The sequence below is a fragment of the Mya arenaria genome, chromosome 4 (genome assembly GCF_026914265.1).
Source record: "Mya arenaria isolate MELC-2E11 chromosome 4, ASM2691426v1".
NCBI lineage: Eukaryota > Metazoa > Mollusca > Bivalvia > Myida > Myidae > Mya > Mya arenaria.
Window position 1 is genome coordinate 12,583,539 of NC_069125.1, and position 25,314 is coordinate 12,608,852.

General features: G+C 35.0%; 1 protein-coding gene across 3 annotated transcripts; it reads left to right on the forward strand.

Annotated features, from left to right (window-relative positions):
- Positions 1 to 381: 381 nt before the first annotated feature.
- LOC128230043 (T-box transcription factor TBX2-like) lies at positions 382 to 25,114 on the forward strand. Of its 3 annotated transcripts, XM_052942029.1 has the most exons (7): positions 382 to 505; positions 1,570 to 1,872; positions 8,091 to 8,364; positions 14,950 to 15,096; positions 16,286 to 16,362; positions 18,205 to 18,380; positions 23,047 to 25,114. In XM_052942029.1, the coding sequence occupies exons 1-7, from the start codon at positions 486 to 488 to the stop codon at positions 24,150 to 24,152; spliced, it is 2,103 nt and encodes a 700-aa protein (XP_052797989.1). In that variant the 5' UTR covers positions 382 to 485; the 3' UTR covers positions 24,153 to 25,114. The 3 variants fall into 3 exon arrangements, with proteins under 3 accessions (XP_052797989.1, XP_052797987.1, XP_052797988.1); XM_052942027.1 differs by lacking the exon at positions 382 to 505 and having other exon boundaries at positions 1,184 to 1,872; XM_052942028.1 differs by lacking the exon at positions 382 to 505 and having other exon boundaries at positions 1,184 to 1,872; positions 8,091 to 8,358.
- The last annotated feature ends 200 nt before the right edge of the window (positions 25,115 to 25,314 follow it).

The window sequence follows — 25,314 nt, forward strand, 5'->3', positions numbered from 1 at the left end:
CGTGCCAGTAACGCGAGACGCGCGTCCAAGTGCCTGATTTGCGCTATCCGGCGGAAAACTTCGTCGGCGCCGTTTTTCGTCGGCAATTTCAATCAGCGGTGCGGAGGGGAACACAGTTTCTGACAGCGTCCGCCGTTCAGTCTGCGCAGGCGCTCAAGGCCCGCCCCCGCGACACCTTGGTCCGCGCCTCCCCCCGTCTGCCTGCACGCTAATGGGGGCTTTAACTAACATGACGTTTGGACTGGCTAATTTTGTGGACAACTCGTAAAACCACTTCAGACTTATACGATATACCGTGGACATAATCATTATACTGTAACAGGAGTCGAATTGTTTCATAAACTTATTAATTAGAAAATAAGTAACATTACTTCAGTGCATTTAAACATATTTGGAATTGTTTATTTTTATACTTCAAAGTGAATTGGAAATATTGTACTTGTTCAAAAAAGGATTTACGCTCAACACTTCAAAATTACTTTGATATGTTTTCAAATATGGACTGGTAAGACTTTTTTTTCTTTTCAGCAATTCTAGATATATTAATACACATTACTAATTATTAACAATATTTTATTCAAAAAGAAAGAAGATAAATTCGCATGTAAGGTCTGTGTATAAATGTGATTGTTATATTTGCAAGAATATTAAAAGAATTGGATGGTTAGAAAACCATAAAAACAGTATTGGCAAATTAAGTCATTTGGCATAATAAATGTATATTAAATTAGGGCGATTTCGAAGAGCTGATAGAAAAGAGCGAAATTCTTCAGCGTTGTCTGAACGTGAGGGTTTCAATTGGCCATAGATCAGTTCAATATGGACAGAAAGATAAATCTTATTGTTCTATAACTTTTGATATCGATACTTTGCCTGTAATTCGCATTCTTGTGCGATATTGATTAGTGCATATTCATAGCTCCGCCCACTTCAACGTTATTGGCTAAGCGACTTGTACTGATGACAGTTTGACAACATTTATCGCCGCTTGACACTTGCGAGCGTTCGTCAACCATGATTGATCGCGCGAGTCTATTTTAATACCCGTGTATAGCTCCGCCCATTGCTTGTCTCTCATTGGTCGACTGTAAAGTATCAACCAACCGCGTTAAAGGCAATTAACATTGCGTGGAGAAAAACAAATATGCTAATCACATCTAGTGTTAGGGCAGAAAGGCAGTATAACACAAAAGTTATCTAGTCTTGAACGAGAATACATGAATACTTATCTGTGTTCTCTTAAAACATCTTCTGCTTTTACATCGTATAGATATATTAATAAGTTGAACATTGTGTTTATTCTTTAATTCGGAATAAAGGATATAAACATATATTTATAAAGTGTATTTTAAATCGGACTTACTTGTGTAATACATAGCAATCGAGTCACAAGGAAGGACATATTTATACAGTTCTATACATTGTATCTTCATACAGCGAGGACCTATTTGATATTCTAAGTGACTTTTGTGACATATTAAATTCATGAAAAACGCAGGTACAAATGATCTTTTCCGGAAATAATCCAGAGACCAGCCAAATGGCTTATAATCCGTTTCTTCTCCATAGGCCGTCGGACTACAGCGGCATGAATTCGTTGTTGGCGGCCCAAGCGAACTACCTTCCGGGCCTCGCGGGGTTCCAGCACCCTGGGCTCGCGAGCTCCATCTTGCCCAAGCTCCAACAGAGCATGGGGCGCGGCCCCATCAGCCCTGCCGACTTTCTCGGATACCAGCACTTGCGGCCCCTGCGCTCACTAGAACCTCCGGAAGCGGAAGTTCAGGACGATCCGAAAGTGGAATTGGAAGGGAAAGATCTCTGGGAACAGTTCAACAACATGAGCACCGAGATGGTCATCACAAAGTCCGGCAGGTCAGTGTTGGGGTGGGGCAAGAGTTGGGCTGGAATAAAAGGAAATCGGTTGGAGACGGGGGTAGAAATACATATCATTTTGATTTATATACTGCAGCTTCATCTTGTTGAACAAATGATAAATAGTCTATGAAAAAGTAAAATTTTAGGTGCAGAAAAGAAGTTGTAAAAAGCAAGCTTTATAAACCAAAAGCGTAGGCAATGTAAATAGAGAGATATTGCGATTATAATCTACCAAACCTAAATTCAATTTACTTTTCATGCTCATTAGAAAAATAGATAATTTATAAACAAGCTTTTATTAAGGCCAAAAACATGCAAAGTCATCGCTATTTAACGTCAGTTAGGTTATATATTTGACAAGAAATGATTTTAGTGGTAGCCATTTATTCATTTGTATATTTCAATATTAATATAAGTAATCTAAACATGAACTAAATTGTATAGCCCTTTACATGCAAGGAAAATGTATTATAAATAATACACGAATAATATAAATAAATTATTAATAATCATAATTTAGAAATTAGCATTTCATTTTTAAAATGTTGTCGTTGTATCTTTTTAGTTCAGCATTTTTGTAAAACAATAAACACTAACACTTATTTTCATGCGCAAACAAAACAAGGGAAACAGAATGACTTCATTTAAATTACATAAACCTAAATTACGGACAGAAAATGTAAACAATTAACGCCGAACTTCTTAAAAGTCATTAAATGTGAATTTAAAACAAATAAAACCGCATTCATGTTGTCTCCATCAGATTACACAGTTTGGCTGTTTAAATTGTAAAAAAAATCATTTATTTTATACAACCGAAGAGGTTATGTTATGTTAATGTGTTTTTTGCAAGTCGATACTATCTTAATATGTTTAGAATTATTTTCACAAGACTGTAGGATAAATTACGTTTATTTCCATAGGATCGCTAATTAAGAAACTAACGTTTTTGTGTGTGATATGTCCCGATACGAAAGTAAATTGAACAAATTAATCTAAATGTGTTTGATAAAAAAAAAATGCATATATTTTTGGCTCTTGGGCCAATTGCGTATCTGAGGAAAACTAGCGAAAATACCAGAAAAAAACGCATAATGAAATCGAGCATTTATTTACAGTAAATACAATGCTTTATTTGCTAATTTCTCTTTGAAATTAATTTTGTCAATCACTATTGATGTTAAACCAACAAAAAGCAAGAGAAATAAATACAAATTAGCATGATTTTCTGTTTGTAATGCAGTTAGATTAATACTTTTTTGAAGTCACTTCATTTTATTCTCATCATTAACACTGTACTAAGGGCGGACATGTTTGGGGGAAAATGAAGATGCTATCTTAATTAATTCATACTAAACTGAGTTATTTTAACACATATTGTCACTTAGCCGCTGTTTAAAATTCCGACCACCTAGATTGTCTATCGACATTGGCTAAAACCTTTGATAGAATTTATGATAAGCAGTTTGGCTGGGTTTATTTTCCGTGTCTATTCTGTTTCTGGAACAACTCTATGATCCTTAGACGCCGGGAAGAAACATAAAATAATAATCTAGCGCCGAATCACGCAACTTTCACACCTTCGGCTCCCATATTTCTCTTTTAAATGTTTATAAAGATTTAATCGGCGGGGCATCAAAATATACATATCTAAATTAAAAACATATTCACGGTATCAGTAAAGCGCTTATAAGCTCGCCTCCAAGTCGCTGAGCGCTTGCTGGAAAAGCCGTTTAGCGCCGAGATATCTTTTCGTATCTTGTAACGTCGCACCGGTGCATTATAACCAATTTAAAATCACTAAAATCGTGCTGGTTTCTCTTATATTTCTCAGCTTTTAAAAAGAATTACCGAATTAACATCTCTTGAATAATTCTTGTTTGAAGAAATTGCCTGTCTCCTGGAGCCGTCCAGGGTTCCCGTTGAACTTTTTATATATAATCTCTTGTGTGCGTCTGTGTAAAAAAACGCACCATATTTTAGAGAATATGCGCTTATTCTAGTTTTGAAAATTAACAACACAATTAAAATAATAAAGAGATTTAAATATATTTAATCTTAATAAGTATCAAATTTCTGAGATGACAGATAAAATCGTGATTGTAAATAAATCATTTTTTCTTAGAATAGTCACGTTGAACATGACAATTCTAAATCAAGTCAGTGATATAAGCCGTAGTTTTCTTGATTTTCAAAACCACTAACTGCCTGATTTTCTAGCAAATTGTGATTTTTTTGTCTAGTTTATTTGCGAAAATCCATTATATTATAGTTGATGAATTTAACAAGAGAATTAATACCAAAGCTATCTTATTTCAAAAGAGTTAGAAACTGAACACAAGCAGAAACATTAAATAAATCTTTATAATATAATGAGCAATTTATGAAAAAATACAACTAAATAATTGAATAACGAATAATTAATTAAAGTACGGTTGCCATATATCAATATTTATAGCAGTTATTAAAATATGAAACGTGTTTGTTGAATAAATGTATTTTGGGGTATTAATTTGTGGATACAAACACTTATAAAATAGAATGCATTTAAAATTCATTTACAAAGATTATTTATACATTTTATAAAATCATTATTCAACATAACATAAGGACATACGATAAGAATTTAGTGTTTGGGTAAAGCAATGTTCCAATTAAAAAGAAACAAGGGAAAAGATGATTATCAACATTGATTCCACAGGGGCCAGTAATTGTTGTCAATTGTTTAATAATTCCAAGCAATCACAAAACGTATAGATGGCTCCGATAGGGTCTAAGCCCTTCGCTAAATTTCTCTTGTACGTTTCACCATGCCGCTTGATTGTGGCTTGATTGCGGCAAAGATTTTTCACATTATACCGACATCAAAAGGATGGGACTCGTAATTCCTCCGATGTATTCGGAAAACTCGAAGACAGATACAATCAGAATGGCCCAATGTTCACACCTTCCCTTCTTATAAGCGCAGATTCGCAACTTTAGGCATGTGGTTTTATTTTCTCACCGATTGCTCTCGCCTTTTTGATGATTTCTGAGAATTAGTAGAAACGCAAAATAATCATATGATTGTAACGATACACGGATGGTTATGACGATTACGCCTTTTATCAGCCATTTTCTTTTTAATTCGTATTTTATCTTCAAGTCGCCACAAGTTTACGGTGAATTCATAAATATTTCCGCTTGAAATGATATGATTTACAGCGAATAATTATTTATCTTAGAATTAATACCTATTAGCTCAATAGAGTAAGGATTTTCAATACTCTTTAATCTGCTATTTATTCCGGTAATTTGCGCCAAACGAAAACATGGACATTTTTACACCGCGTTAGGTTAGAGGCGACAATGTGGAGAGTATTAAAGAAGTTTACAAAAAATAATAAAAGAAACAGTGCCATTGTTTTTATTGGCAATAAGGGTTTGGAATTATATACGGATTTAGGGGGATGATTATAACATTCTGTGTACGGTCTGTCGCGACAGATTACAGGAGATCAAGAGCAGAAAGGTGCCGAAATTAACGAGAATTTTGCACTGATATTTCTGAATTTTCGTCTGTCGGTAATTCCATAATTATTTCATACCCATGAAAAATATTTATTGATTTTCTACAACTGTAGATAGAACTGATGGGTTAAATTTTACTAATAGCTGAAATATCATTTTTTCTCTACACTTTTAATATTTTTTTATAACATATACCACAATCTTCCTAATATCAGTCGATTACAGTACATGTAATTTTATTGCCCTGAACTGCCATAGTACAAGACGAATTTGTTGACACTAAGTACATTTATTGTTCTGATAATTAACAGCAGACCTTAAAGTAGTGTGTAACCGCTTAATACGGGCTATATGTAACCGAAATTGCACTTAATGTTGTAAAATTTCTTGTAATCGACGTTCGAACAACAGCTCTTATGTATATTGTATTTGCCCATTAATTATCATTAATTATTCAGCTATATATTCACTGCCGTCAGTAAGTTTTATAGCCCATGCCAATGCCTATCATTCAGTTGTTTTTTAAATTAATATTAATTAATACCTGACACTTTTACGCGTCTATATAGTATCAGCCATTTTAACGGAATCTTATTACCAAGAAATTATAATGCTATGCGTTATTTAACACATAATCGTATAAGTTTTATTGGTTTTGATGTAATCTTTTACGGGAGTAAAAATAACATTTGAAACAATAACAATTTAAGACAGTCGTTTAATATTTTTTGTCCAAATTCCAGGGGGTGGGGTGGAGGGTGATGGAGGGTATCGCAGTCAATCCCAAGAGAATTGGCCATTTAGAAACGATACCAAATGTTTATCTTGATAACCCATTGTGACAAATATTAGTATCATTTCGGATTAGCAACTGATCCCCTGATCGTTGCGAGATAATTTTGTTACGATGGCCCCTAAATTCACTCCCTAAAATCCAATTCCCTTATCGGTGACACGAATAAGTCCCAGCCCCTCTGACACGAGGACTGTTAAGACTAAGCATACACTCACTCAATTTCTATTGACTATATCAAGTTACTAAGTCCTATTCCAAATCCTGAGTTATCTTGCGCAGGGGATTTCGGGCTAATTCCAATGAAAGTTGGTAAATTTAAATCATATTAAGTGTGATGCAATGACAACGCCGTGGCAACGGATATCTTAAATGTGTGTAAACCGCTTAATTCACTATAATTTGAGTATTTCTTTTGGAATTAAACCAAATTAAAATGTCAAATTACCATAGAAACGGAGTGAAATTCTCAGAGTTACTTTTATGGGAACCATATACCTAGCCTGAGTTGAAAATATACATCGAATATTCAAAATATAATTTATTATGTACTAGATCTAAGCAGACGACATTTCCGTAGCGAAACTGACGTGTAAATCCCATGTCTTTTTGAAAATGTCATTCACGCTCATCTTCAAAGGCGGGCACATACTTCGTGTGCAGAAGGATTAGCGAGTCCGCGAGTTGGAGGACCATTTCTTTAGTGACGAAAGGCGTCGTAACATAAAACAAAGCAGATACCGAAATCAAGAGTTGTCGTTGCTCGATTCTGTGCCACAAATTAATTATGTTGAGTGTTTCAGAGACGCCATTGTTTATTTTCAAAACTAAGAGCGGGTTGTACAGTCTTGATAGATTCAAAGTTGCAGACGACATGTCAACAGAATTTAATCAAGCCGAAGGGCGGATAAAAAGTGAAAACTACTTAACTACTGCATTAAGCAGACGACATGAGTATGGTTTGGCGCTATATCTATATAAATACACGCTGTTCTTATGTTAAGTGATTAATAACTCACGTTTACTGTAATATTTCGTCTGCTAATTGCATTTTCTCGTTATTTCACGCGAGAACACAACAATACACTCAGAATCGTACACGACAATAAATGGGTTACATAAAAATGAATAATTATTCATGTTCATTATAAAATATACTTTTCTTTCCGTACGTGAAAAAGGTTGTAAAAAAGGCGCCAATCTCAGGACGTACAATTAATCTTCCGCTTTCTTTTCGGTCACTTTCGTCCCGGATCTTACACCAAACGCCATATATGACAAATATCTCGAAGGTTATGATTATTTCCATTTTCGTTATGTAGGAAATGCCAACATCTAAGCAATAACTCAATTTTGAAACAGCCCTTGCTTTTCTTAAAACGTCGCCAAACCTGTACTGAATGTCATTTGTTCAGACTGTATTCAACAATATTGATAAAACTAATTTGCTGTTAAAATTAAAGAAATTATACATTGTATAATGACAAATTCACATAAAATGCACAAATGAACTTGCACTTTTATTCACATATAAATGTTTGTGGTCAGACGTCGACTTTGCAAACCAATTAGTTTGTTTTATTACATATCAAATGGTTAATAGAAAAATAAATAGTTTTAAGATATATTTCTACAATATTCACGTAATTTTAAATGCATGTTATACTATTTCAATTTCCTAAAAATAAAATGATGGTATTTATATATATTTGGAAAATTTAACATTTTGTAATGTATCATTTTGTATACATATAAAAAACATTCTGAAGTTAATGTGACAAAAATAAATGAAGAAATATTACTGAAGGTTTCAACGTTAATGGTTATATTCTATATATTTATATATATTGGTTTATTTTTTTATATTTGGAAGTTGGGATATTGTTTATAGTCTTGTATGTGTCTCTTTCAGGCGTATGTTCCCGCCTTACAAAGTCCGCGTGACCGGCCTTGACAAACGCGCAAAGTACATCCTGTTGATGGACACTGTGGCGGTGGACGACTGCCGCTACAAGTTCCACAACTCCCGCTGGATGGTGGCCGGCAAGGCGGACCCGGAAATGCCCAAACGGATGTACATCCACCCGGACTCCCCGTCCACGGGCGAGCAATGGATGCAGAAGGTGGTGTCCTTCCACAAACTAAAGCTCACCAACAACATCTCAGACAAACACGGATTCGTAAGTGTCAGTATCTATCCCTTTTTACATTTTTCTCACTGGCAGAAATGTCAACCCGGAGGCTCTTAGCAATTTGCATTGGGAAATAAGTCCAGAGTCCCGCGTATAAGCCCCAGGTATGTCTTGTTATTTTTAGTTATCCAAGCATTGCCCTATTTTATCTTTTATAAATACATTCGGTTTTTTGTCGGGGATTTTTTTTTATAATTTTTTTTGTTAACCAAAAAAGTAGGTGATTAAAAACCATCGATATCAATATTGATATTTTTAAAAACATATTTCCATATGGACATTTTAGAGCCTCCAAAATATATGTATTTCATGTATACTGAATTGTTACTATAAAGCTGAGAATGAAAACAGGCTGGGTTTTTTTTTGGTAAGGAAATTTATTGTTTTCTTTCACACGAGTATTTATGTATTCGCTCTAATTGGTCTAATTCAATGTTTATAGTTATTCAGATATCCACATAGACCTGATAATTTCTTATATCAGGCAGTGTTTTTCGAATATCAAGTATTTAAGAGCAATAAAATTTCAGTCTCTCCTTGTGGCGCCGTTTTGTACTACAATAATGTCGTTTGTGAGATCCTGGTCCCATAAATATTCCAAACTAGAGCTTAGCGTTCATGTAGCATGTGAATAAAGAAAAGAGCGAACCGCCGAGGCCTGCGCAATTTACATTTACAAGTCACTTGAAAAATAATTTCACGTAATTGCTATAAAAGACACATTGTCTGCGGCATATAGGAAATGCATTTGGAGTAAGTAGTTAAACTATATTCGAGTTGTTGGATTTCTGAAGCTTGCATCTTGACACTCTTATACCAACGACTTATTCCTTCACAAAATTAAGTACTATTGTTTTTGAATGAGATTTTTTACCAAAGACGCTGTAAATACAAGTATTAGTGCAATAATATACTAATATGCCTAGTGATTCACTTGTTAATATCAAGGGCGAATGTTGTGTAGATGCATTTTTAGCATCATGAAACCCACGTGCAAACAATTTGCCGACGAGCAAATTGAAATGTCTTACACGTAATTTGCGTTACGAATCTATAATCATGTTTTTTTTTGTCAACTGTTTTTTGGCTATTCAGAATTCACAAAAACGAGGCAAAGTATCATTACCACTTAAGATGTTTTCTTTAATGAAGTTCACCAGGTAAAAAGATAATGATTACGTTTAGTTACAATTGAAACACGCGGAAGCCGTGTTTTACATCGAAATTACACGGTAGCACTCGTGTTCGGCGAACTTCGGCGTTCGCTCTGCCCCACCCACATTGAGGCACTCTTTTATAAGGAGATAGAAATACAGTACTCTTCAATGAGGGAGATACAAAAACGATACACAATAATGTCAAGCAGCTGTCATACCCTGATGAAAGTCATCCTTCAAATAATTATCACTATCATTGTGCGTTATTGAAAAGAAGAACATTTATGGTATTCATCATATTTCTCCCCCATCTGCCGACCAGCAACGAAACAAGTCAAACATGGTCCTGACAAATTGAAAAACAGTATCCACACACTAATTTGCCATAATTTATTATTTTGAGTGTTGGTCGCAACAAGCCCTCAAGAGATCGCGCCACGGTATAAGTTACATCACAATATGCTTTTAATAAAAAAAAACTAGAGTGGCCGCCGTCATGTTGGAGCAGAAAGACAAGGTGTAAAATCTGTGGCCTGGACCAGCCGAATTGGCCTCGAGCTGGGCTCGGTGCTTTTGAACCTAATGGGGGACATTTATCACTGGGGTAAGAGTCACAAGAAACAAAAACTCGCGATAAATGTTTAATAACTGCATTCGTCATTCATTTCATGCGTTTTAGCTGTGTGTTTAATGTTTGTTTGCTGTATCAGCCAAAGAAATTTACATTCGTTAATAAATAATAATACATTAATATTCATGTTTATCCTTCGGTTCAAATTCAATAAGGCACTTCTATACCATATTTCCGATTTTTTTCCAGAACATTGTGATTTTTATCCCATTATAAGTTAGTTAGACATTCAATTTGTATTCAATAAAACTGGAGTGAGTCCGCTCTTAGCGTTAAATATCTTACGAAAATATTTGTTCAGAATGTCTGAAATTTGTAACAAGGATAATATTACTAACTTGATAATCCTTAAAGTGTTAATAGCGACCACGAAACGCTTAAAACAATAGTCGAATTATCTAAAAGAGCAGTGATGCATATTGAAACTTTTTGCCTGCAAAAACATGAAGTTTCAGATTTTAAAAACTCAATATGTTTTAATATTTTATATTATTAACGGCCATATGCACCTTTTAGCTGTTCCTAATTAAAGTACAGGGTAGAGTTTCACATCGCGACCCCGGGGCTCTGTACTTTGAACAATGGGCAACGGTTTTTTGCCAAAGTATTATACAGATAAAGTGAAAAACGAACCCAAAAACATAAGATAAAATCATAAAAGGTGAATTTGATAATACCAAAACGTGTGAAACCACAATAGCCTTGTCAATCTAGTGAAAAGAAGTTTTGAATTTAAACTATTTTCTGCTCATAAACTTTTACGGGTCTACTTTAATTTTGTGTGACTGACGGATATTAATTGTAAAAATGAGGTTTGAACACGCGACAGGTTTCAGCTTAATAAATTATATCTAACTAAAAATAAATTTATAAGGAAAGTTTTATCAAAGATGTTTCTTTTTTATAAATATTACATGGAAGTTTTGTTTACAAATTTTATATCAAAATTATATATGCCTTCATTTATAATAATAATAATAATAATAATAATAATAATAATAATAATAATAATAATAATAATACCATTGTTAAATCAAAATTATAATTTCATAACTTCAAAGAAAAATATCATAGGATTTATATATATGCTTTTAAGTGAACAATGCTATATATTTTTTAAATTATTCTAAAATTATTAGACTGATAATTTAATACGAACTTAATTAATCTAAAGTTATGTTTAAAACATAAACAATGTGTAAACAATTACAATGGACCTTCTTTTACCGAGCAGTTCTATACATGAGATCAGGTGTCAACCGGTACACCTAAAGAATGGGCTCCTACCCGGGCTCGCGGCAATTCTTGCACCCATGGGCTTTCCATCTGGGTGGTTTACTTCATGTAATTAGGCTTGACGTGAAAATGGCGAAGCCCGGGCTATCTATGTCGCCCCTCTAATGGGCACGCCGCTTACCTGTAATATTTTTTAAAAGTATTGGGTTGCAAAATCAGCACTTTGTTGTCATAGGGGGGAGGTTATTTGTACCCGGCCTTTACAAGTTTTTGATTTTCGCCACTTGGCTACGATAATTAAACTCATTTGAACCCTAAAGTGTAGCCAAAATTGCTAGTATTATTTACTACAGTTTTCAGAAAGCATTTGAAATATATACCTGACATATTGGTTTCATTCATAAAACCGCTGCTTAATTTGCAGAAAAAATACACTTAGGCCACCTTTCCTACAAAGATATATTTCTTCTGAGTTAAATGTATCTCATGTCTTTTAATTATTGAAATCTCACGGCAATGAAATTGTTAAGATACGCATTAAATCGACGTAGGAGAGACGGAGGCCAAGACGGCATAAGTGTGATATAATGTGCCTTTAATTACTCCGGCGGCATTAATAATCCTGTTAAGTGATAATTTCTTCATAACTTGTAGATAATGTTTTCCTATGTACGCCTTAAAAACCCTTCAAACTGTGCGAAATTGAATCAGCGAGGAAAAAGACTAAAGGCTTTGAGAGAATAGCTCACTTCAAAGTTGCAATTTTCTGTAAGAATCAGAAATAATTCTCACAAAATCTTTGGTAATCAAAAAAGCTAACTTTTAGATGTTTTTCTCGGAATCAAGGCGGATCTGATGACAAGCAATCGATGCATATGGTGTGTGTTCTCATTAATCAATTCTTTATTTTATATTGAAATGTTTAAATATATAATACAGTATTCAAATTTTGCAGTTATTACATCGTAATTAAATCAGACTTACAAAAAAACCCATAAAACCCGGATGATTAGAAGAATATTTTGATTACAAAAATAATTTTAAAAAATGTGTCTTAAAATAAGTATGACTCGAATATATATAAATTGTCACAGTGTCATTCCTAAATTTGTAAAAGCAGCGTATAATTTAAAAACAACAACTACGTATTTCTCAAAAGAATCAAAACCGTGTACCTAAAAGATGTTTTTTATTATTATTATTGTATTCAGGACATACTACGTTTATTTTCATGGGTGTAAAAATACATATCTGTATACAAGTGTGGGCTTGGAAAGTGTCATTTACGACAGAAGGGCAGTCTGATAGGCAGTTATATTCGTTTTCTATGTTACTTTTGTTACTCTTTCGACATTTTAAAACTCCGTATTCAATATATCAAATATCGTTTACAAACTAGCTAAGCCGTAAAAGTCATATTTGTTTACATATTAATGTCGACGATTTCATACCGCGTAAACCACTAAAGCCGGTGGTCACTCAGTGGTCAGCCTAGTTGGGTGGACGTAGGGTAATTTGATGAAGTGGTCAGCGATGGTATTTGAACGTTCGCTGTCGAAAAAGTCGCCAGTCCGACTGGACTTATAAGTAATCTCGACGCTATTTAGCAAGTATTTGCACGAAACGCGACAAATTCATTAGTTTGTCGACAAAAGTTGTCGTTTTTTAGCGTTTTCATATAAAATTATTAATTATTTTGTAATATCAAGTTATGCCTAATAAGTTGTGCATCACGACTTGTCCTTTGCGTCAAAATTCTACATGAAAATAATTATTTAAATAAACATTCTGAACCTTTGGGCCAAAATGTCCTTTCACTAATTAGAATTATTCACGTCCCGAAAGCAATTTGCTAATTATTTTCATAAGATATGAATTTTTAAACGTGCGCATATTTTCAGCAACACAAAGCAATGTGTTATATTAAGTTTCAATTCAATTCAAACTCGATTTAATTAAAAACAACAACATCAACAGCGAAATGTTTCTTTATTTTTATGATTAATATGTCTTCCAATTTGTTAATAATAATTATCAATTGAATATTTACTTGCTGCTGTTTGTTTATTCATTATGATTGTTTCCCCGCAAACATTTTGTTTGGCATTATTAAGAAGGCACGTGGGATCATTCTGGGAGCATTTGCATATATTAACAGAACCTGACGTGGCAAAATTCTGCCATCAATTGCTAGCTCGCGGACATATCATTTATTAGAATTTAGCTGATGCGTTTCGTATCACACTTAGACGAACTCAATATAGCGATCCCTTGTGGTCAACACAATGCGATTTACTCGCAATAAAAGTCAGATGAACTATGTGGCAACTGGACAGATATAAGTCAGAACATAGACAAGAGTCAGTAGAGGGCTACATAACGTGCAGTAAGCTCTGCCGACCAGGCAGAAAGGTGATTAATTCAAGCCTAAAATGGGATTGGATCAAAGTTGGCGCCGGCTGGACAATTGGCCGAGAGAGAATACGCCGTTATCGTGATTAAAATCTGGGAAGTGAAACCCTGAAGGCGTATTGCTGGCTTAACTCTTCGGAGACTCATTGTCTAAATCAAGGGTTTCCAACTGGACGAGTTTTGTGAGCAAATCAAACAGTCGTGACAAATTAAACGCTTGAATTGTCAGCACTATAAAGCGCCTTAGCGACAAGGAACAGGCTTTGACAGGAACCAGTCCCGTTCTGTAAAGATATATTTCCAATGCATTTAAATTAATAGATCGGAATATGAAGACCACAAAGCAGTAAATGGCTTGGAAATAATGACTGGATTCTAGTACATTCCTGTATGACTGGAAGCTGGAATTTAAATATCAGGTTATAGCATCACATGCAATTTCTCGCCTAACTTGACGTCGTCAGAACAATTTCATCAATACACGAAGAATTAATCGCTCCTTAAATATTGTCTTTGAAAACAGAATCATAAATAATCAGACAATTTTATTGTTTTTTACATAATTGGAACATCCTGATTCCAAGATAAACTGTTTTCTAAATTTCGGTCACTGCCACTGCGCAAACGCAGTGCCATGCGCAAATAACTGACTTAATGTTATTACGCAGATTTTGTCGCAGAAAATACAGAATATTTGAGAAATAAAGCGCAACTTCAAACGCCAAGATACCAACAAATTAGGCACGATGTGTTTTAAATATAAAATCAAAGTTGATATCATCAGCAGTTTTCTGGAAAACCTTCCAATTTCCCTTTGTGTGTCCCCGCACTATCACAGATATGCTATATAAACCGTCGCAAATGGTTATCTGTTTTAGAAATGGCCAAGCAAATGGCGCCTAAAATGAGTTTGATTTAATTTAGACTCCCTCGTGCACGGGTAAATTATCAGGAAATAAAATCAAATTATTTCACTCTCGAAATATGAAATCAAGTAACACAATTATCTCCCCTGAAAGTGTAACTTGATGTTGTTGGTTCTCTGGGGGACTAATCTTTTAGTGAACACACTTTAATATATAAAATTGATCATCTTTTATGAAACACAAAATGAATAACCCGCCATTTTTTGTGTATTTACAGACGATTCTGAACTCCATGCATAAATACCAGCCTCGTTTCCATCTGGTGCGAGCCAATGATATCCTCAAGCTGCCGTACAGCGCGTTCCGGACGTACGTCTTCAAGGAGACGCAGTTCATCGCCGTCACCGCTTACCAGAATGAAAAGGTGGGTTAAAATTGTTTTTCACTTTTCTGTTGCAAATGTGTGATTAAAAAAAGGTTGTTTTTTTTCGTTTAAGAAATATTTCTGAAATATGACCAAAGTTGCGTATAAAGTAATAAGACAATGTCATGCATATGAACATGATTATTTGTTTTATATGTTAGTGTATTAGTTAAAGATAAAATATATAAAATGATTCGAATTGGCATGTTATCGGAAGAAATACCTTTCTTGAAAGGAAGTATAATTCTAAGTTTTGTTTGATGTTTTTGGCTTTGCTGGGTACTTGGGGTTGAATTAACAGCACTGGTCTCGTCTGCATAACTTCAATTCCTAATTGATGAGTTTTTAATGTCATAAAAGTCTGAATTATGTCTCCTTTCCATTTAAGAAACTGAAGTAAAACTGTCTCCTATCATCTCTTAGAGGGTCGCATTCTGATCTCTCCATCATTACTAGCCATTAAAACACACCGTGAATTAGACATCAAAGAACTATTTACACAGCAAAGTAAACTGTTACCGCGTAGTGATTTGTTAGTGTCCAGGGAGTCGTGTGGCGCCCGTCAACGCCACAAGAAATAGCGCTCCTCTTTCGAGTGCCTAGCAACGCTGTCATTGGTTTATTTTCCTAATTCCAAGTCGCCTATCGCTGCTTTAACATTACCACGCATCTTTCCAAGAACTCGATAGTCTGCCACTGAACATTATTAAGTTGTATCGGATTCAAAATCGATCTCCATTATCCGCGACATTATTGGCTGGTTTGTTCTGAAAATCATCAGTGTTCTTGAGAGGCTTTATGTCGCAGACATGCGTCTAGCGGAAACGGTGCGCACTTGGTTCACTAGAGTGATGACTAGTGGATCAGTTAACCGATTAAACCGGTTTGTTCACATGAAGTCTGGTATTTAGGGCGAGAAATGAAGCGAGCATGTATGGACAATGTCCGCCGCTGTCATTCGATCGAAAACATATGAGGCCAGTTATTGCGACCTATGGTGATTGCTCATTATGGGCCATTAAAATGAAAGGGTCTGCCGGGATGAAAGCTAATAGACAACACAAACCCCTTATTCCCCTAAACATGCAGGAACCCAGCAAACATGACAGGGGACCTTTGACCCTAATTACATGTTGAGAACTTGATGATGGCGTGCACATTTTGAGGTCATTATTTCTTGTTCTTGCAGATCACACAGCTCAAGATCGACCATAACCCGTTCGCAAAAGGGTTCCGTGACACCGGAAGCGGCAGAAGGGAGAAAAAGTAAGTGAATTTAACCCAATCCTGATTATTACCCGCAAGAAAATTATTACAACAATAGCTTAATGTCTGTATTGACTAGTTTGGGTTTAAAAAGTTTAACATCAGACACGCGCAATTTGAGTTCATGCACAGAACACCATAACGGCCCAGGGTCACTAATCAAATCCCATTCATATTACGAGCGGTCGTAAGTCTTGATTTCCCATTCTCCCGTGCACAAATGGACACCTAACTTAATTTCATGAAACAGTGAACGTAGCCTGCGTGTTTTAACTGCCACGCTTCTGTTTTTGACAAAAGAACATAAAAGCAGATTAGAAGCCGATGAGTAAATTATTGCAATTTCTAACGTAATTGAGCCCAAACGGGCGCTGGATTTGTCTCCGGTGGTTCGCTTTTTAGCCCAATATTTGAGAAAATAAGCATCTGATTAGGGTTAGTTATTCTCTTCATCAGCAGTCTCGGATAATGATTGAGTGACATTAAAAAGCACCTAATTTGGACGGGGAAAGTTAATAAGCTGTTTGGGGGAAGAATAACCAGATATTTGGATGCTTTCGAAAACATGAAATTTAAGACTATACGTGCGAGCGCAAATCACTTTCCAAATTCCGGAACTTCAGACTCGGAACGTCTTGGAACGCCATGCCTCCTTCAAATGGAAGTCATTTCCGAACTGGGATAGAATTACCGCAATTTAGACATCGAGTGATGAAACGGTTTGATTACGTGTTCTGATTTTCACTTAGTTTACGATATTGTTTTCTTGATGATAGTGTTCGAGTGCGCTAGAAAATTGCTCCGATTATTAACAAGTCATTGAATTTGGGCGCAGCTTCAACTGCGAATCTCCTCCGTCTGAGTTCATAGTATTCGTGATTTTAGTTAAGCACATGTTACCATTCAAACTTCAAAGAATAATATGACTGTATCAAGGTGCTTCAGAAAATAGGTATAAACTTTGTGACACAATATATAAATATGACAAATCAAAGTGATTCCGAAATGTAGAGACGCTCTTTCTTCGTAAGTGAGTGATCCGTGTTGAGTGGCGCTGGTGGATACCTACAGACAAATGCTTGCCAAATATGATTTGAACATCATAAATAATAAGATTATCAGTTAGGTGAGAGTGTTCAGGGGTATGTCCCTGTCACGCTTTTTACGGCTCTCCAAAGAGGCAACAGACGCCCGCCTTTTGAAAATGAAATCGCCTCAGTAGACAGTCTGTATTTACTTAGAGAACACACCACCGCCATGTTTCTCATCAGCGTCCGTTGTCCGGCTGTAAACTATTCGCATTTCACAGGGGTGAAAATGATGTCCATATTTGCTTTGATTTAAGTGCTATCACATCACTTTGTTTTCGTGTAAGGTTTAAGATCTCGGCGAGATCTCGCGTGAATTCGTCACCAGACGACTTCTTCACGCGCCCGGAACAGACGGAACCTAGCCTCTAAACTCTTATGTTAAGTTTTTAAACCGGCTTCAATAATATTTGTCTTATGGGAATTAGCGGTGTACATTGACCCGGGTCAGAGTTCCTGTTTATACAAGTACATTCTACATCGTGTGTATGTACATACACTGACCGTAGTCCTTTATCACTGTACATCAATCCTTTGAAAGCGTCAAAACTGTATTGATGTCATATATCGAGTGCACTTATGACGTGTATCCAACAGCACAACTGCATTATCATTATTATTATAAAAGGTCACTGTTCATTTCAAAATAACTCATACCACGGTACTTGGCACACAATTTTAATTATTAGTATGCTTTGGGGAATAAAATTGAATATATAAACATTTCTTAACAAATATGTATTGTCTTTTGCAGACGACTGATGTTACAAGGTACGCATGCAACAACCGGATGTGCAGGACGAGCAGACAACATGGGAGTCGAACACGAAAGCGAGGCTCATAGTGACGATGAGGATAACGAAATCTGCGTCGTTGAAACAGACGACAAACCGTGCAATTCGGACGACTCTTATACACACATCACTTCCGGTAAGTTTCCTAACTTTCGGTTTTTAGGTTTTAATATTAATGAATTAATTTAAAGTTGAATTAAAATATATCATTGTATATTGACGGCATTTTTAGGTTTTTAAGGGAGTAATCATTTCCCTAAAAAGCAAAAAAAAGTGAGAAGGCACATTGTCTCCAATGTAATAATCTCTTGACAAAACCCCGAAACATCAAAGAGTCGAAATTAAGCCTCGACTCATTATCAGGGTGCATACGGAATGCAGTTGCCTCTTGTTAGCACCGCCACCCATTAAGAAACAGACCATTCATGCTCAAACATATCTGTATCAAAGAAAACAAGTGTTTACTTTTAATTTCCGACTGTTAAACAAACATGTATAAACTAAAGAAATAAATAAATTAACCCTTCAATAAAAAAGGAAAACGACACATTAAAAGGTATAAGCGATACATTTTTGTTATCTATGTTTATAAATAAGCGCGGCACTTCTGAAGTGTTATAAAAGCGTTAAGTCGTACCTCTTTGGAGTGAAAGTTAAGATTCGTGTCTCAAATAACATTAGGCTGACTCCAGAAAATGGCTGGATTTGTTTAAAGTAAATACGAACTTCTTAATACTGTCTCAAAAGCATTTTGTCTGGATTAGCTTAATGAGAGTAAATTTATCTCTCGACGAACCCTTCCACTTTTTACATGTTGGATGTAATAATGGAATGTTTGAGAAATGAAAATGATATTAAAATATTATATTGCTCTAAGTTATAAATTTTCGAAATCAATCAATCAATCAATCTAGCAATCAATCAATCAATAAATCAACCATAATAAACCATTTTCACAGATACATACAAATAAATAAATAATTAAATGAATTAATAAATAAATATATAAATAAACAAATAAATTTAATAGATTCATTAATAAATAAACAAAATAATAATAAATAAATGATAAAAATTCATAGATAAAATTAAAACATAGATAAAACACAAATAAATAAAAAAAAACATAAATAAATATATAAATTATTTAATAAATAAATAAATAAATAAATAAATAAATAAATAAATAAATAAATAAATAAGCAATAAATAAATAATAAATGAATGAATGAATGAATGAATGAATGAATAAATAAATAAATAAATAAATAAATAAATAAATAAATAAATAAATAAATAAATAAATAAATAAATAAATAAATAAATAAATAAATAAATAAATAAATAAATAAATAAATAAATAAATATATAAGTAAATAAATAAACTTAGTAATATGTCAATTACTCATGAGAAGCTGGTCTAGAGACCACCCTAGAGAGGAAGCCGACTGTTTTACAATCATTTATCGTTTTTTCGCCTAAAGCTTTCGTATCTTTAAAGATAAGCGCACATCTACATAGAAAATTTCATACACTGACGCCTCCATGAAACTTGCAATGAATAAATCACCACCAGTTAATCATTTTCTTCACGTTTTTGTCTTTTTATTTGGGTTTTAGTAAATGAATGTATGTATATATAATTAATTTGTAAGTACCATTACAAGAAAAGTTGCACACTCTTTGACTGGATTAATGAGTATAGTTGCTTGCAGTAAAACTGGCTGTTCTAATGATGTTTTCGACTTAATTTTGGTCATTAATTGCATAATTGCTATGCACTGACTGTCATAAGTAGAAACTCTGAAAATGCTTTGAAATTCTGTGTTTTATTTCTGGGATCGGCTTATCAAATGAATAAAATCTTGGTTGCAATAAATATCTCTAGTTTGCACGCAAGTCGCAAAGTGAAGCCAATTGCAATATTAACCCGACGATTTTTTCTTCTTATAAAAATATGAGCCAATTTCTTAATATCAACTATTATTCCCCCAAAATGCCCGGTGGCGTGTTATTCACTTAGAGGTGGCGAAAAGGTGTTTTTATTTGATAACAATTTTCATAAATTGGTGGGTGGTATTCCGCTGTAAGCGAAAGTTCGCATTCAGATATCTGATAAACGGTAGAAATTTCACAAAGCCGACGAGGGGACGTTAACGCACAAATTCTTGAAATGAGACACAAATCCGTGAGGGTTTTTTATCAGGCGACGAAAAATGATGATACATTTTGACACGGCGGCGCTAATTTGTCGGGATGAGTTCGAATAAAAATGAATAAGATGAATCATTTAATACTGAATGTCGTGTCAAATAAGAGATGTATTCATCCAGAAAGTCTAAAATAAAGAAATCTCAAGGCGTATACAGTTTTTTAGTTATTCATAAAGGGCACACTTAAAATAAATGGCGAGCTAAGAACAATTTTATTATTTAAATAGTTTTATCGTAAATATATCCATCATTTGATGCCATTATGTCCAAAACAAGTGTGTTGATCCGACATTGATACGTTTTACAGCTAGTCGTACCGAACATTATAGTGTACATCGTACATTTACGTCAATTTCCGTTAGTCACGAACGCGAGATATTCCGTGATTTCCGGTGATAACATCAAGCGAACTTCTCATCTGCCCGATCTAATTTCCAAGAATCATCATTGAGCAGACGACACTATCAGAAGACGACTTAGAACTCGGAGTAAAAATACGTTGGAACAATAAATATGCTATTCGGAAGACTACAAAAATAGTTTTCTTCACAAAAAGTGGCAACTATGTATTTGTTTGATGTCGTCTGCGTTAGAGTTCTCGTCTGCTTGTGATTTCGAGTGTTATAGTTACTGATAGGCCAACTGTGCATATTTTGCACATCTAAATGTTAAGAATGCCTTTAATAAACACAAAATGTGCATTTAACGGAGTCGCAGACGTATAACTTGTCAGTATGATTAATATTTTAACCCTCAGACTGTAAGCTATTAAGATATTGACAAAACAACATTCATTTGGCAGTAGGTGCATCGTATTTAATTACAAACACATACTCATACATTCAAAGGCTTTTTTGAAACTGCGAAATTATTGCTAACACCTTAAATGAGTTACTATGGTAAACTTAAAATGATACCCCGTAGTAGCTGGTCAGTTGTTGAGGTTTGTTCTAAACAAGGGAATTATGGATAGAAATCCTGTTAAAGTGGCACCTAGTCCGTAAATACAAATAATGTAAACAGTCGTATGATTGTGGACATATCATTAGCAGACGGGTGCAAACCCAGAAAGTTTTCAATCAAAATTAGATAAAACGAATTTAAAATTGATAAAATGGATAGAATTTACACCGAATTCCTATGTATGGTATAAATAAAATCGACTTTTATCTTCGAGTCTTTTCAAATAGCTGTCAAGCTACCGTTTATCGAGTCCACTTAAATACCATGATAATACTCCGGGATTAAGTCGGAGTCGTTAGATATAATAGTTGCAATACAGTAATGGCGCTCAACTTCATCCAGTGGTCAAGTTTTGATTATAAAGATTGATTATACAGTGAGTGTGATTCCAGTTTTCGATTTGTACGTACTATAGGCGTCAAAAGTCTGGTGAAATATACAATATTTTCTGTCATTACCAGTCTGTTAATCTTTGCAATTAATCTCCTGTATACAATATTTTATATTATCTTCGCGTTTATTTCGCTGGAATGAGCACACAACTAAAATTTGTTTGGACCGTCATTTATTTCAATGAAATCTTTGATAAACCGTGACTTATTAATATGTGAAAATTGGGGTCAGATCGGTCGATGTCTTTTAAAAGAATTATAGCGTGAGATTTCACAGAGAAAAAGTCAGAATAATATGTAATTTAGTGATTAGTGACACCATGTTAAAACCGTTTGTAAAAATTTAGAGATTATCGACTGTCGGCCATTAAAATTATCAGTGAAGATTGAAATTGCTAGATCTATTTAGATGTCACCGATTTTATTATTTTCTGCCAATTTTGTCACTACAAATCTTATTAAAAAGCTGTAAAAGCCATCTACGTGTCGGAATAAGAATACATGTACGAAAATTTATGTCGTTATCAGTTTGAGGCAATTATTTTATGTGCCTTTCCGCCTATAAAACAGCGAAGTTTGTGTGATTTTCATTTTTAAACCAATGTTGATAATTGCCTTAAATAGCCAGTGAAATCTAATGACACAAATATGATAAGTCTTCGTGATAGTTCAATTCAATCCAAGCTGCAAATGAACGCTTCTTTTTGTCCATAGAATTTCTTTTCGCTACTTTTTAATTATTTTAATGACCAGTCTAAAAGTCCATAAGCAGTCACCCATAAGACCCCAGTCCGCCGCCATATTGGTACAACTTGCAACACTTCAGTCTTTTATTAGATGGGCGTTCTATTTAGATTATTTTCGACATTTCATTCAATTGGCTTTATTCAGTATCATTTGAGCTGAAGATTAAATGTTTAACATGCCGGGGAGCACTTCACACTGAAATGGACCATGTAATTATCGATTCATTTAATGATGTTCGGGGTTTTGTCATGAGATGGGTCCTATGGAGACTGCCACTTTTGTGATGACATTATAATGTTGATCTTATAGTTCACCCTCATTAAACTTGCCATCATGAAACCTTCATGGCATTTTAATTGAGTTACATAAGTTCTTGGGGGCAAAACGGCCGACATAGCCACACGCACATTGCTGAGATTATTTCTTTATTTATTTTTTCAAAACAATTATACCGTTTTTAATTTTTCTTTTATTTGTGTATTTGCAGGACCTTCACCGGCTGATCTGACAAGTGCGAGAATTGACCACAGGTTAGATACCACTAAATCTAATACGAGTCACGATGACTCGGACGCGGAGTCGGAACCCCGACACGAGACATCCCTGCCTCACCGACATGAGCCGCCATTCGTCTCGCCAGTCAAATCCGCGTTCCCCAGGAAGATCAGTGAAAGTGACTTTGTGAGCAGTTTTGACAGAAATAAATCGCCGGAAATTCACAGCCATGCCAGCGACTCCTCGATGGTGCAACCATCTACATCTAGTCCCATTGAGAATCGTGTTCACCACAGTGAGCGACGTTATTCACCAGACCCTGAGGCTCGTAGTCGAAGCCCATATTGTTCGGATAACGAGGAGGTGTTTAATAGCAAACTTTCAGAAAAATCTGAATCTGACAATGAAAAATCTACAGACAGGCGTGATTCTATATCCAGTGACACTTGCACAAGTAGACTATTAATGAAGGAACACACTAGTCCCCCGAACGTGACAGTTGTTCAGCCGTCTGTGACGCACCCCATGTTCCCCTATTTCTACCCCCACGGGTACCCCAGCACCACCTCGTCTCTGCCCTACCATATGTTCTTAAACCAGGGCAGTTCATCTTTAGCCGCACATGGACTATATTTACCAACCACACACGGTGATCTGAACCATCTATCACCTACCCATGGCTTATCAGCATTCGGAGGCTTACATATGTCTGGACATCCACTGTATCCTAATCTTTCCCCGACGTTTTCCTCCTCTTCCTCCAGTTCTGGTTCATTAGGACCGTTATTCGCATCGCGGTCCGGTAGCAGGTACTCGCCATATTCGTTCGGAATGACGAAAACAACCATGGCGACCAGCACGTCACCGATGACGTCATCAGGGTTTAACATGGGCTCTCGATCGCCTACGTCACCACATTCGGCACAATCTAGTCTAAACCTGAGCAGACCTTCACCTATCCGAAGCAGAAGTCCTCCTCATCACCATTCATCAAGCAATCCAAACAGTGAATTAAAAAGTATAGAGCGCATGCTCAGTGGTCTGGACCGGAAACGGGAAGTAGGCCCGGACTCTACGGGCGCTATAGTGGAAAAGTGACTAAATAGGTACTTTTAATAGTAACTTACGTGTAAACAAAAGGCTGTTCATTCATGCGCCTGAAAAGGAATGCTCCGGACATTGCGCATGCGCGCTAAATAAGGGAGTTAATCCGTTCAAAGGGAGCGAAATCATGTCTCACGAACCGTAGGCCAAAACAGTGTTAACAGCATTAATTTGTTGCGTCTGAAAACCAGACGGAGGGAAAATGGACCCGCTATTAAATGTTCTTTAGTGTTATTTATTTCGGAAAATGTGTCGAGTTGTCTTAAATAATATGTAATATTTAAGATTTATATTATATATGTGGGCTATGTGCAAAGAAAGGTTTTGGTTTCTTAAAACTCTGTATTTTGAATTGTATTTTACTATTCTTTTGTGAAATATAATTGCAGTGTCAGAACTTAGACATAGAAATGTACCAAAGGATTTGACTGGTTAACCAATTAAATGTGATTTTCCAGCTCATGAATTTATATAGGTGCTTCAGAACTTGAGTTCTGATAAAAAATAGAACATTTCTAGAATTGAACTTAATTGTTTTAACTGTGACACTTTGAATGATGGTTGTTTTATAAAAAAAAATAGTTTTTTTTCAAAAAATGTTTAAACCCTTCTGTTTCTAGGTTACACACAGGGTCGTTGCTATGGAGATGTTTACCATAGCAACCACATTCCCTAGTCCCTTGATTGTTATTGTGTAAATGAGTGAAAGAATGCTTGTAACTTTTCCATTTTGTGAAATGATGCTATTCATTCATTATCGCTGTTAATATCTGAGTTCACTGAAAAAAGTTACAAGCTATTAACATTGTTTAAGTAGTTGTTGTTGTTATTATGTATATTAGTGACTTTTAATATTTTACCGAAAACGTTGTGCTAATTGATGTATATTCTGATTGAATGCATGGTGTATAAAAATGCACGTGAAGAAACAGAAATAAATGTCTGAAAATATTAAATGTCTATTTTGTTATTTCTTTAATGCTTTATGTAGCGTTATATGAGTAAGTTTTATTGATAGAAGTTCCGTTAAAATTCATTACTCATTCAATATAGCCATGATGGAGCTAAGACGGACAAAATAAATTTGTATCTAAATGGATAACTCGAATTAGTTTAAGAAAAAACAATAAACGTTAACACAAATTAAACCACCATT

Bases quoted from the DNA above. Each gene is read 5' to 3' on its own strand.
- LOC128230043 (XM_052942027.1), top strand. From the start codon at position 1,505: ATGATCTTTTCCGGAAATAATCCAGAGACCAGCCAAATGGCTTATAAT. The intron at 1,873-8,090 runs GTCAGTGTTGGG...TGTCTCTTTCAG, and splicing joins GTCATCACAAAGTCCGGCAG to GCGTATGTTCCCGCCTTACA. The intron at 18,381-23,046 runs GTAAGTTTCCTA...GTGTATTTGCAG, and splicing joins TTATACACACATCACTTCCG to GACCTTCACCGGCTGATCTG.